At 56.0% G+C, this 13,425-nt stretch overlaps 1 protein-coding gene across 1 annotated transcript in view; it reads left to right on the forward strand.

Moving 5' to 3' along the window:
* The first annotated feature begins 2,710 nt into the window (after window positions 1–2,710).
* The window catches only part of LOC138350540 (uncharacterized), a 50,632-nt gene continuing 39,917 nt past the window's right edge, over window positions 2,711–13,425 (forward strand). Inside the window, exon 1 of the mRNA XM_069301548.1 lies at window positions 2,711–2,771. Within this exon, the coding sequence (XP_069157649.1) occupies window positions 2,711–2,771 (61 nt within the window). The remainder of the gene's footprint in view (window positions 2,772–13,425) is intronic.

Genomic DNA, 13,425 nt, shown 5'->3' on the forward strand with positions numbered 1-13,425 from the left:
GGTTGTGGTGGTTGATTGTTGTGGTGGTTAAAAATAGTGGGGGTTGATTGTTGTGGTTGTTGATGGTTGTGGTGGATGATGGTAGTGTTTGTTGATAGTTGTGGTGGTTGATTGTTGTGGTGGTTGATGGTTGTGGTGGTTGATTGTTGTGGTGGTTGATGGTTGTCGTGGTTGATTGTTGTGGTGGTTGATTGTTGTGGTGGTTGATTGTTGTGGTGGATGGTTGTTGTGGTGGTTGATGGTTATGGTGGTTGATTGTTGTTCTGGTTGAATGTTGTGGTGGTTGATTGTTGTGGTGGTTAGAGGTAGTGGGGGTTGATTGTTGTGGTGGTTGATGGTTGTGGTGGATGATGTAGTGTTTGTTGATAGTTGTGGTGGTTGGTTGTTGTGGTGGTTGATGGTTGTGGTGGTTGATTGTTGTGGTGGTTGATTGTTGTGGTGGTTGATTGTTGTGGTGGTTGATTGTTGTGGTGGTTAATGGTTGTGGTGGTTGATTGTTGTGGTGGTTAAAGGTAGTGGGGGTTGATTGTTGTGGTGGTTGATGGTTGTGGTGGATGATGGTAGTGTTTGTTGATAGTTGTGGTGGTTGGTTGTTGTGGTGGTTGATGGTTGTGGTGGTTGATTGTTGTGGTGGTTGATGGTTGTGGTGGTTGATTGTTGTGGTGGTTGATTGTTGTGGTGGATGATTGTTGTGGTGGTTGATTGTTTTGGTGGTTGATTGTTGTGGTGGTTGATGGTTGTTGTGGTTGATTGTTGTGGTGGTTAATGGTTGTGGTGGTTGATTGTTGTGGTGGTTAAAGGTAGTGGGGGTTGATTGTTGTGGTGGTTGATTGTTGTGGTGGATGATTGTTGTGGTGGTTGATTGTTTTGGTGGTTGATTGTTGTGGTGGTTGATGGTTGTTGTGGTTGATTGTTGTGGTGGTTAATGGTTGTGGTGGTTGATTGTTGTGGTGGTTGATTGTTGTGGTGGTTGATTGTTGTGGTGGTTGATTGTTGTGGTGGTTAATGGTTGTGGTGGTTGATTGTTGTGGTGGTTAAAGGTAGTGGGGGTTGATTGTTGTGGTGGTTGATGGTTGTGGTGGATGATGGTAGTGTTTGTTGATAGTTGTGGTGGTTGGTTGTTGTGGTGGTTGATGGTTGTGGTGGTTGATTGTTGTGGTGGTTGATGGTTGTGGTGGTTGATTGTTGTGGTGGTTGATTGTTGTGGTGGATGATTGTTGTGGTGGTTGATTGTTTTGGTGGTTGATTGTTGTGGTGATTGATGGTTGTTGTGGTTGATTGTTGTGGTGGTTAATGGTTGTGGTGGTTGATTGTTGTGGTGGTTAAAGGTAGTGGGGGTTGATTGTTGTGGTGATTGATGGTTGTGGTGGATGATGGTAGTGTTTGTTGATAGTTGTGGTGGTTGATTGTTGTGGTGGTTGATGGTTGTGGTGGTTGATTGTTGTGGTGGTTGATGGTAGTGTTTGTTGATGGGTGTGGTGGTTGATGGTAGTGTTTGTTGCTGGTTGTGGTGGTTGATGGAAGTGTTTGTTGATGGTTGTGGTGGTTGATGGTACTGTTTGTTGATGGTTGTGGTGGTTGATGGTAGTGTTTGTTGATGGATGTGGTGGTTGATGGTTGTGGTGGTTGATGGTTGTGGTGGTTGATGGTAGTGTTTGTTGATGGTTGTGGTGGTTGATGGTTGTGGTGGTTGATTGTTGTGGTGGTTGATGGGTGTGGTTGGGGGGTTAATTGCAGTGGTGGTTGATGGGTGTGGTTGGGGGGTTAATTGCAGTGGTGGTTGTTGTGGTTCGTGATGGTAGTGGTTGATTGTTGTACTTTATGTAGTGGCGATTGTTGGTTATAGTTCGCGTGGGTGGTGGTTTATTGTGTTGTTTGGTGGTTGTGGTGGTTGATTGTTGGTGGTAGTGGTGGTTGATTGTTGAAGTTGTTGTGGTAGTTTATGGTTGTTGGTGGTTGATAGTTGTGGTTAATGGTAGTGGTTGGTGATAGTAGTGGTTGAGGGCAGTGGTAGATGGTGGTTGTGGTCGTTTGTGGTTGACTGTACTGGTAGTTGTTGAGGTTCGTGATATTGGTGGTTGATTGTTGTATTTTGTGGTAGTGGTGGTTGATTATACTTGGCAGTAGTGGTGTTTGATTGTTGTTGTGGTAGGGGTGGTTGATTGTTGTGGTTGGTGTTGGTTTATGGTTGTTGTTGATAGTAGTGGTGGTTGATTGTTGTGGTTGTTGATGATTGAGGTGGTTGATGATTGATGGTTATGGTTATTGATAGTAGTTGAAATTGAAATTGAAATAAGTTTATTGAGGTAAGTGAGGTAAGTGAGGTAAGGTAAGTGAAATGGGTGTTTTGACTCACATACATGTAGTGTTGCATGGTTTGGCTTCCCTCATACATTATACCTCTCCTCGCCACTTCTGCCTGTGGCTGAATATTTCTGATTTTGCTTCTTATTTGTCTCATTGTGAATTCACATTCGATGTCAACTTGTTGTTTTAATGTGGCACGTTTGGCCAAGTCATCCGCCACCTCGTTGAGCACTATTCCAACATGAGATGGAATCCACTTGAATTTCACATTGTGACCTTTCAGCTGTATCTCAATTATTCTTTTCTTACAATCCTCAACTATGGACATGAAGACTGGATTTCGACTGTTTAAGGACTCAAGTGCTCCTCGGCTATCGACAAATACAAAAACATCTTTGTCGTCATGACGTACTTCCTCCAAACACGCCAGAATGGCCTGCAGTTGAGCACTGATAGTAATGGTGGTTGGTTGTTGTAGTTAGAGGAGGAGGTCGAGGAGGAAGGAGGAGGAGTAAGGAGGAGAAAGAGGAGGAAGGAGAAGGTCGAGGAGGAAGGAGAAGGTCGAGGAGGAAGGAGAAGGTCGAGGAGGAGGGAGAAGGTCGAGGAGGAAGGAGAAGGTCAAGGAGGAAGGAGAAGGTCAAGGAAGAAAGAGGAGAAGGTTGAGGAGGAGGGAGAAGGTCGAGGAGGAAGGAGAAGGTCGAGGAGGAAGGAGAAGGTCGAGGAGGAGGGAGAAGGTCGAGGAGGAAGGAGAAGGTCAAGGAGGAAGGAGAAGGTCAAGGAAGAAAGAGGAGAAGGTCGAGGAGGAGGGAGAAGGTCGAGGAGGAGGGAGAAGGTCGAGGAGGAAGGAGAAGGTCAAGGAGGAAGGAGAAGGTCAAGGAAGAAAGAGGAGAAGGTCGAGGAGGAGGGAGAAGGTCGAGGAGGAAGGAGAAGGTCGAGGAGGAAGGAGAAGGTCGAGGGGGAAGAAGAAGGTCGAGGAGGAAGGAGAAGGTCGAGGAGGAAGGAGAAGGTCGAGGAGGAAGGAGAAGGTCAAGGAAGAAAGAGGAGAAGGTCGAGGAGGAAGAATGAGAAGGTCGAGGAGGAGAAGTTGTTGGTGGTGGCTGTTGGTTGTTGTTAGTGGATATTGATGGTTGAAGAACATAGAAGGATTAGGAAAAATAAGGAAGGCAGGAACGAGAAGGAAGTTTAAGGGAGGAGTAGGAAGATTATGGAAGGTGGAGTAGTGGAGAGTGGTGTGTGACAGTGGTGGAGAGTGGTGTGTGACAGTGGTGGAGAGTGGTGTGTGACAGTGGTGGAGAGTGGTGTGTGACAGTGGTGGAGAGTGGTGTGTGACAGTGGTGGAGAGTGGTGTGTGAGTGGTGGAGAGTGGTGTGTGACAGTGGTGGAGAGTGGTGTGTGACAGTGGTGGAGAGTGGTGTGTGGCAGTGGTGGAGAGTGGTGTGTGACAGTGGTGGAGAGTGGTGTGTGACAGTGGTGGAGAGTGGTGTGTGACAGTGGTGGAGAGTGGTGTGTGACAGTGGTGGAGAGTAGTGAGGGGAAGCAGTAAAGAGTGGTGACTACCCTCCTCCTCTGCATCACTACCCTCCTCCTCCTCTGCACCACTACCCTCCTCCTCCTCCTCTGCACCACTACCCTCCTCCTCCTCTGCATCACTACCCTCCTCCTCCTCTGCACCACTACCCTCCTCCTCCTCCTCTGCACCACTACCCTCCTCCACTGCACCACTACCCTCCTCTTCTGCACCACTACCCTCCTCTTCCTCTGCATCACTACCCTCCTCCTCCTCTGCACCACTACCCTCCTCCTCTGCACCACTACCCTCCCCCTCTGCATCAATACCCTCCTCCTCAGCACCACTACCCTCCTCTTCCTCTGCATCACTATCCTCCTCCTCCTCCCCCTCTGCACCACTACCCTCCTCCTCCTCTGCACCACTACCCTCTTCCTCCTCTGCACCACTACCCTCCTCCTCCTCTGCACCACTACCCTCCTCCTCCTCCTCTGCACCACTACCCTCCTCCTCTGCACAACTACCCTCCTCCTCCTCCTCCTCCGCACCACTACCCTCATCCTCTGCATCACTACCCCCCTCCTCCTCTGCACCACTTCCCTCCTCCTCCTCCTCCTCTGCACCACTGCCCTCCTCTTCTGCACCACTTCGCTCCTCCTCCTCTGCACCACTACCCTCCTCTTCCTCTGCACCACTACCCTCCTCCTCCGCACCACTACCCCTCTTTCTCCTCTGCATCACTACCCTCCTCATCCTTTGCACCACTACCCTCCTCCTCCTCCTCCTCTGCACCACTACCCTCCTCCTCTGCACCACTACCCTCATCCTCTTCTGCACCACTACCCTCTTCCTCTGCACCACAACCCTCCTCCTCTTCACCACTACCCTCCTCCTCCACTGCACCACTACCCTCCTCCTCTTCACCACTACCCTCCTCCTCCTCTGCACCACTACCCTCCTCCTAATATGCACCACTACCCTCCTCCTCCTCTGCACCACTACCCTCCTCCTCTGGACAACTACCCTCCTCCTCCTCCTCTGCACCACAACCCTCCTCCTCTGCACCACTACCCTCTTCCTCCTCTGCGCCAATACCCTCCTCCTCCTCCCCTGCACCACTACCCTCCTTATCTGCACCACTACCCTCCTCCTCCTCTGCACCACTACCCTCCTCCTCTGCACCACTACCCTCCTCCACCTCTGCACCACTACCCTCCTCCTCTGCACCACTACCCTCCTCCTCTGCACCACTACCCTCTTCCTCTGCACCACTACCCTCCTCCTCTGCACCACTACCCTCCTCCTCCTCTGCACCACTACCCTCCTCCTCCTCTGCACCACTACCCTCCTCCTCCTCTGCACCACTACCCTCCTCCTCTGCACCACTACCCTCCTCCTCCTCTGCACCACTACCCTCCTCCTCCTCTGCACCACTACCCTCCTCCTCTGCACCACTACCCTCCTCCTCCTTTGCACCACTACCCTCCTCCTCCTCTGCACCAATACCCTCCTCCTTTTCCTCTTCACCAATACCCTCCTCCTCTGCACCACTACCCTCATCCGCTTCTGCACCACTACCCTCTTCCACTGCACCACAACCCTCCTCCTCTGCACCACTACCCTTCTCCTATGCACCACTACCCTCCTCTTCCTCTGCATCACTACCCTCCTCCTCCTCTGCACCACTACCCTCCTCCTCCTCTGCACCACTACCCTCCTCCTCCGCACCACTATACTCCTTTTCTGCACCACTACTCTCCTCCTCCTCTGCACCACTACCCTCTTCCTCCTCTGCACCACTACCCTCCTCCTCTGCACCACTACACTCCTCCTCCTCTGCACCACTACCCTCCTCCTCCTCTGCATCACTACCCTCCTCCTCCTCCTCCTCCTCTGCACCGCTACCCTCCTCATCTTCTGCACCATTACCCTCCTCTTCCTCTGCAGCACTACCCTCTTCCTCCTCCTCCTCTGCACCACAACTCTCCTCCTCCTCCTCAGCACCACTACCCTCCTCCTCCTCTGCACCACTACCCTCCTCCTCCTCTGCGCCACTACCCTCCTCCTCTGCACTACTACCCTCTTCCTCCTCTGCACCACTACCCTCCTCCTCCTCTGCACCACTACCCTCCTCCTCTGCACCACTACCCTCCTCCTCCTCTTCACCAAGACCCTCCTCCTCTGCACCACTACCCTCCTCCTCCTCTGCACCACTACCCTCCTACTCCTCAGCACCACTACCCTAATCCTCCTCTGAACCACTACCCTAATCCTCCTCTGAACCACTACCCTCCTCCTCCTCCTCCTCTGTACCGCCCTCTTCCTCCTCTGCACCACTACCCTCCTCCTCATCCTCCTCTGCACCACTACCCTCCTCCTCCTCCTCTTCTGCGCCACTACCCTCCTCCTCCCCCTCCTCTGCACTACTACCCTCCTCCTCTGCACCACTACCCCTCCACCTCCTCCTCCTCTGCACCACTACCCTCCACCTCCTCCTCTGCACCACTACCCTCCTCCTCTGCACAACTACCTTCCTCCTCCTCCTCTTCCGCACCACTACCCTCCTCCTCTGCATCACTACCCCCCTCCTCCTCTGCACCACTTCCCTCCTCCTCCTCCTCCTCTGCACCACTGCCCTCCTCTTCTGCACCACTTCACTCCTCCTCTGCACCACTACCCTCCTCCTCCTCTGCACCACTACCCTCCTCCTCCTCTGCACCACTACCCTCCTCCTCCGCACCACTACCCCTCTTTCTCCTCTGCATCACTACCCTCCTCATCCTTTGCACCACTACCCTCCTCCTCCTCCTCCTCTGCACCACTACCCCCCTCCTCTGTACCACTACCCTGATCCTTTTTCTGCACCACTACCCTCTTCCTCTGCCCCACAACCCTCCTCCTCTTCACCACTACCCTCCTCCTCCTCTGCAGCACTACCCCCCTCCTCTTCACCACTACCCTCCTCCTCCTCTGCACCACTACCCTCCTCCTAATCTGCACCACTACCCTCCTCCTCTGCACCACTACCCTCCTCCTCTGGAACACTACCCTCCTCCTCCTCATCTGCACCACAACCCTTCTCCTCTGCACCACTACCCTCCTCCTCCTCTGCGCCAATACCCTCCCCCTCCTCCTCTGCACCACTACCCTCCTCCTCTGCACCACTACCCTCCTCCTCCTCTGCACCAGTACCCTCCTCCACCTCTGCACCACTACCCTCCTCCTCTGCACCACTACCCTCCTCCTCTGCACCAATACCCTCCTCCTCTGCACCACTACCCTCACCCTCTTCTGCACCACTACCCTCTTCCGCTGCACCACAACCCTACTCCTCTGCACCACTACCCTTCTCCTCCTATGCACCACTACCCTCCTCTTCCTCTGCATCACTACCCTCCTCCTCCTCTGCACCACTACCCTCCTCCTCCTCTGCACCACTACCCTCCTCCTCCGCACCTACTATACTCCTCCTCTGCACCACTACCCTCCTCCTCCTCTGCACCACTACCCTCTTCCTCCTCTGCACCACTACCCTCCTCCTCTGCACCACTACCCTCCTCCTCCTCTGCACCACTACCCTCCTCCTCCTCTGCATCACTACCCTCCTCCTCCTCCTCTGCACCGCTACCCTCCTCATTTTCTGCACCATTACCCTCCTCCTCCTCCTCTGCAGCACTACCCTCTTTCTCCTCCTCCTCTGCACCACAACTCTCCTCCTCCTCAGCACCACTACCCTCCTCCTCCTCTGCACCACTACCCTCCTCCTCCTCTGCGCCACTACCCTCCTCCTCTGCACCACTACCCTCCTCCTCCACTGCACCACTACCCTCCTCCTCTGCACCACTACCCTCCTCCTCCTCTCCACCAAGACCCTCCTCCTTTGCACCACTACCCTCCTCCTCCTCTGCATCACTACCCTCCTCCTCCTCAGCACAACTACCCTCCTTCCCCTCTGCACCACTACCCTCCTCCTCCTCCTCCTCCTCCTCCTCCTCTGCACTACTACCCTCATCCTCCATTGCACCACTATCCTCCTCTTCTTCTGCACCACTACCCTCCTTCTTCTCTGCACCACTACCCTTCTCTTCCTCTGCACCACTACCCTCTTCCTCCTCTGCACCACTACCCACCTCCTCCTCTGCACCACTACCCTACTCCTCTGTACCACTACCCTCATCCTCCCCTGCACCACTACCCTCCTCCTCTGCATCACTATCCTCCTCTTCCTCTGCACCACTACCCTCCTCCTCTGCATCACTATCCTCCTCTTCCTCTGCACTACGACCCTCCTCCTCTGCACCATTACCCTCCTCCTCCTCTGCACCTCTACCCTCCTCCTCTGCACCACTACCCTCATCCTCCTCTGCACCACTACCCTCTTCCTCTGCACCACTACCCTCCTCCTCTGCACCACTACCCTCCTCCTCCTCTGCACCATTACCCTCCTCCTCCTCTGCAGCACTACCCTCTTCCTCCTCCTACTCTGCACCACTACCCTCCTCCTCCTCAGCACCACTACCCTCCTCCTCCGCACCACTACCCTCCTCCTCCTCTGCACCACTACCCTCCTCCTCTGCACCACTACCCACCTCCTCTGCACCACTACCCTCCTACTCCTCAGCACCACTACCCTCATCCTCCTTTGAACCACTACCCTCCTCCTCCTCCTCTGTACCACTACTCTCTTCCTCCTATGCACGACTACCCTCCTCCTCATCCTTCTCTGCACCACTACCCTCCTCCTCTGGACCACTACCCTCCTCCTCCTCCTCTGCACCACAACACTTCTCCTCTGCACCACTACCCTCCTCCTCCTCTGCGCCAATACCCTCCCCCTCCTCCTCTGCACCACTACCCTCCTCCTCTGCACCACTACCCTCCTCATCCTTTGCACCACTACCCTCCTCCTCTTCCTCCTCTGCACCACTACCCTCCTCCTCTGTACCACTACCCTGATCCTTTTTCTGCACCACTACCCTCTTCCTCTGCCCCACAACCCTCCTCCTCTTCACCACTACCCTCCTCCTCCTCTGCAGCACTACCTCCCTCCTCTTCACCACTACCCTCGTCCTCCTCTGCACCACTACCCTCCTCCTAATCTGCACCACTACCCTCCTCCTCTGCACCACTACCCTCCTCCTCTGGACCACTACCCTCCTCCTCGTCATCTGCACCACAACCCTTCACCTCTGCACCACTACCCTCCTCCTCCTCTGCGCCAATACCCTCCCCCTCCTCCTCTGCACCACTACCCTCCTCCTCTGCACCACTACCCTCCTCCTCCTCTGCACCACTACCCTCCTCCACCTCTGCACCACTACCCTCCTCCTCTGCACCACTACCCTCCTCCTCTGCACCAATACCCTCCTCCTCTACACCACTACCCTCACCCTCTTCTGCACCACTACCCTCTTCCACTGCACCACAACCCTCCTCCTCTGCACCACTACCCTTCTCCTCCTATGCACCACTACCCTCCTCTTCCTCTGCATCACTACCCTCCTCCTCCTCTGCACCACTACCCTCCTCCTCTTCTGCACCACTACCCTCCTCCTCCGCACCTACTATACTCCTCCTCTGCACCACTACCCTCCTCCTCCTCTGCACCACTACCCTCTTCCTCCTCTGCACCACTACCCTCCTCCTCTGCACCACTACCCTCCTCCTCCTCTGCACCACTACCCTCCTCCTCCTCTGCATCACTACCCTCCTCCTCCTCCTCTGCACCGCTACCCTCCTCATTTTCTGCACCATTACCCTCCTCCTCCTCTGCAGCACTACCCTCTTTCTCCTCCTCCTCTGCACCACAACTCTCCTCCTCCTCCTCAGCACCACTACCCTCCTCCTCCTCTGCACCACTACCCTCCTCCTCTGCGCCACTACCCTCCTCCTCTGCACCACTACCCTCCTCCTCCACTGCACCACTACCCTCCTCCTCTGCACCACTACCCTCCTCCTCCTCTCCACCAAGACCCTCCTCCTTTGCACCACTACCCTCCTCCTCCTCTGCATCACTACCCTCCTCCTCCTCAGCACAACTACCCTCCTCCCCCTCTGCATCACTACCCTCCTCCTCCTCCTCCTCCTCTGCACTACTACCCTCATCCTCCATTGCACCACTATCCTCCTCTTCCTCTGCACCACTACCCTCCTTCTTCTCTGCACCACTACCCTTCTCTTCCTCTGCACCATTACCCTCTTCCTCCTCTGCACCACTACCCACCTCCTCCTCTGCACCACTACCCTTCTCCTCTGTACCACTACCCTCATCCTCCCCTGCACCACTACCCTCCTCCTCTGCATTACTATCCTCCTCTTCCTCTGCACCACTACCCTCCTCCTCTGCACCACTACCCTCCTCCTCTGCACCACTACCCTCCTCCTCCTCTGCACCATTACCCTCCTCCTCCTCTGCAGCACTACCCTCTTCCTCCTCCTACTCTGCACCACTACCCTCCTCCTCCGCACCACTACCCTCCTCCTCCGCACCACTACCCTCCTCCTCCTCTGCACCACTACCCTCCTCCTCTGCACCACTACCCACCTCCTCTGCACCACTACCCTCCTACTCCTCAGCACCACTACCCTCATCCTCCTTTGAACCACTACCCTCCTCCTCCTCCTCTGTACCACTACTCTCTTCCTCCTATGCACCACTACCCACCTCCTCATCCTTCTCTGCACCACTACCCTCCTCCTCTGGACCACTACCCTCCTCCTCCTCCTCTGCACCACAACCCTTCTCCTCTGCACCACTACCCTCCTCCTCCTCTGCGCCAATACCCTCCCCCTCCTCCTCTGCACCACTACCCTCCTCCTCTGCACCACTACCCTCCTCCTCCTCTGCACCACTACCCTCCTCCACCTCTGCACCACTACCCTCCTCCTCTGCACCACTACCCTCCTCCTCTGCACCAATACCCTCCTCCTCTGCACCACTACCCTCACCCTCTTCTGCACCACTACCCTCTTCCACTGCACCACAACCCTCCTCCTCTGCACCACTACCCTTCTTTTCCTATGCACCACTACCCTCCTCTTCCTCTGCATCACTACCCTCCTCCTCCTCTGCACCACTACCCTCCTCCTCCTCTGCACCACTACCCTCCTCCACCGTACCACTATACTCCTCCTCTGCACCACTACCCTCCTCCTCCTCTGCACCACTGCCCTCTTCCTCCTCTGCACCACTACCCTCCTCCTCTGCACCACTACCCTCCTCCTCCTCTGCACCACTACCCTCCTCCTCCTCTGCATCACTACCCTCCTCCTCCTCCTCCTCTGCACCGCTACCCTCCTCATTTTCTGCACCATTACCCTCCTCCTCCTCTGCAGCACTACCCTCTTTCTCCTCCTCCTCTGCACCACAACTCTCCTCCTCCTCCTCAGCACCACTACCCTCCTCCTCCTCTGCACCACTACCCTCCTCCTCCTCTGCGCCACTACCCTCCTCCTCTGCACCACTACCCTCCTCCTCCACTGCACCACTACCCTCCTCCTCTGCACCACTACCCTCCTCCTCCCCTCCACCAAGACCCTCCTCCTTTGCACCACTACCCTCCTCCTCCTCTGCATCACTACCCTCCTCCTCCTCAGCACCACTACCCTCCTCCCCCTCTGCACCACTACCCTCTTCCTCCTCCTCCTCCTCTGCACTACTAACCTCATCCTCCATTGCACCACTATCCTCTTCCTCCTCTGCACCACTACCCACCTCCTCCTCTGCACCACTACCCTCCTCCTCTGTACCACTACCCTCATCCTCCCCTGCACCACTACCCTCCTCCTCTGCATCACTGTCCTCCTCTTCCTCTGCACCACTACCCTCCTCCTCTGCATCACTATCCTCCTCTTCCTCTGCACTACGACCCTCCTCCTCTGCACCATTACCTTCCTCCTCCTCTGGCCAACTACCCTCCTCCTCTGCACCACTACCCTCATGCTCCTCTGCACCACTACCCTCTTCCTCTGCACCACTACCCTCCTTCTCTGCACCACTACCCTCCTCCTCCTCTGCACCATTACCCTCCTCCTCCTCTGCAGCACTACCCTCTTCCTCCTCCTACTCTGCACCACTACCCTCCTCCTCCTCCTCAGCACCACTTCCCTCCTCCTCCGCACCACTACCCTCCTCCTCCTCTGCACCACTACCCTCCTCCTCTGCACCACTACCCACCTCCTCTGCACCACTACCCTCCTACTCCTCAGCACCACTACCCTCATCCTCCTTTGAACCACTACCCTCCTCCTCCTCCTCTGTACCACTACTCTCTTCCTCCTATGCACCACTACCCTCCTCCTCATCCTTCTCTGCACCACTTCCCTCCTCCTCCTCCTCCTCTGCGCCACTACCCTCCTCCTCCTCCTCCTCTGCACTACTACCCTCCTCCTCTGCACCACTACCCCTCCACCTCCTCCTCCTATGCACCACTACCCTCCTCCTCCTCCTCTGCACCACTACCCTCCTCCTCTGCACAACTCCCCTCCTCCTCCTCCTCCTCTGCACTACGACCCTCCTCCTCCGCACCACTACCCTCCTCCTCCTCTGCACCACTACCCTCCTCCTCCTCTGCACCACTACCCTCCTCCTCCTCTGCACCACTACCCTCCTCCTCTGCACCACTACCCTACTACTTCTCAGCACCACTACCCTCATCCTCCTCTGAACCACTACCCTCCTCCTCCTCCTCTGTACCACTACCCTCTTCCTCCTATGCACCACTACCCTCCTCCTCATCCTCCTCTGCACCACTACCCTCCTCCTCCTCCTCTGCGCCACTACCCTCCTCTTCCTCCTCCTCTGCACTACTACCCTCCTCCTCTGCACCACTACCCTCCTCCTCTGCACCACTACCCTACTACTCCTCAGCACCACTACCCTCATCCTCCTCTGAACCAATACCCTCCTCCTCCTCCTCTGTACCACTACCCTCTTCCTCCTATGCACCACTACCCTCCTCCTCATCCTTCTCTGCACCACTACCCTCCTCCTCCTCCTCCTCTGTGCCACTACCCTCTTCTTCCTCCTCCTCTGCACTACTACCCTCCTCCTCTGCACCACTACCCCTCCACCTCCTCCTCCTCCCGCACCACTACCCTCCTCCTCCTCCTCTGCACCACTACCCTCCTCCTCTGCACAACTACCCTCCTCCTCCTCCTCCTCCTCCGCACCACTACCCTCCTCCTCTGCATCACTACCCCCCTCCTCCTCTGCCCCTTCTTCCCTCTTCCTCCTCCTCCTCTGCACCACTGCCCTCCTCCTCTGCACCACTACACTCCTCCTCTGCACCACTACCCTCCTCCTCCTCTGCACCATTACCCTCCTCCTCCTCCGCACCACTACCCTCCTCCTCCTCTGCACCACTACCCTCCTCCTCTGCACCACTACCCTCCTCCTCTGCACCACTATCCTCCTCCTCCTCTGCACCACTACCCTCACCCTCTGCACCACTACCCTCTTCCTCCTCTGCACCACTTCCCTCCTCCTCCTCCTCTGCGCCACTACCCTCCTCCTCTGCACCACTACCCTCTTCCTCCTCTGCACCACTACCCTCCTCCTCCTCTGCACCACTACCCACCTCCTCCACTGCACCACTACCCTCCTCCTCCTC

This window comes from Procambarus clarkii, chromosome 46 (genome assembly GCF_040958095.1).
Source record: "Procambarus clarkii isolate CNS0578487 chromosome 46, FALCON_Pclarkii_2.0, whole genome shotgun sequence".
Classification (NCBI taxonomy): Eukaryota; Metazoa; Arthropoda; class Malacostraca; order Decapoda; family Cambaridae; genus Procambarus; species Procambarus clarkii.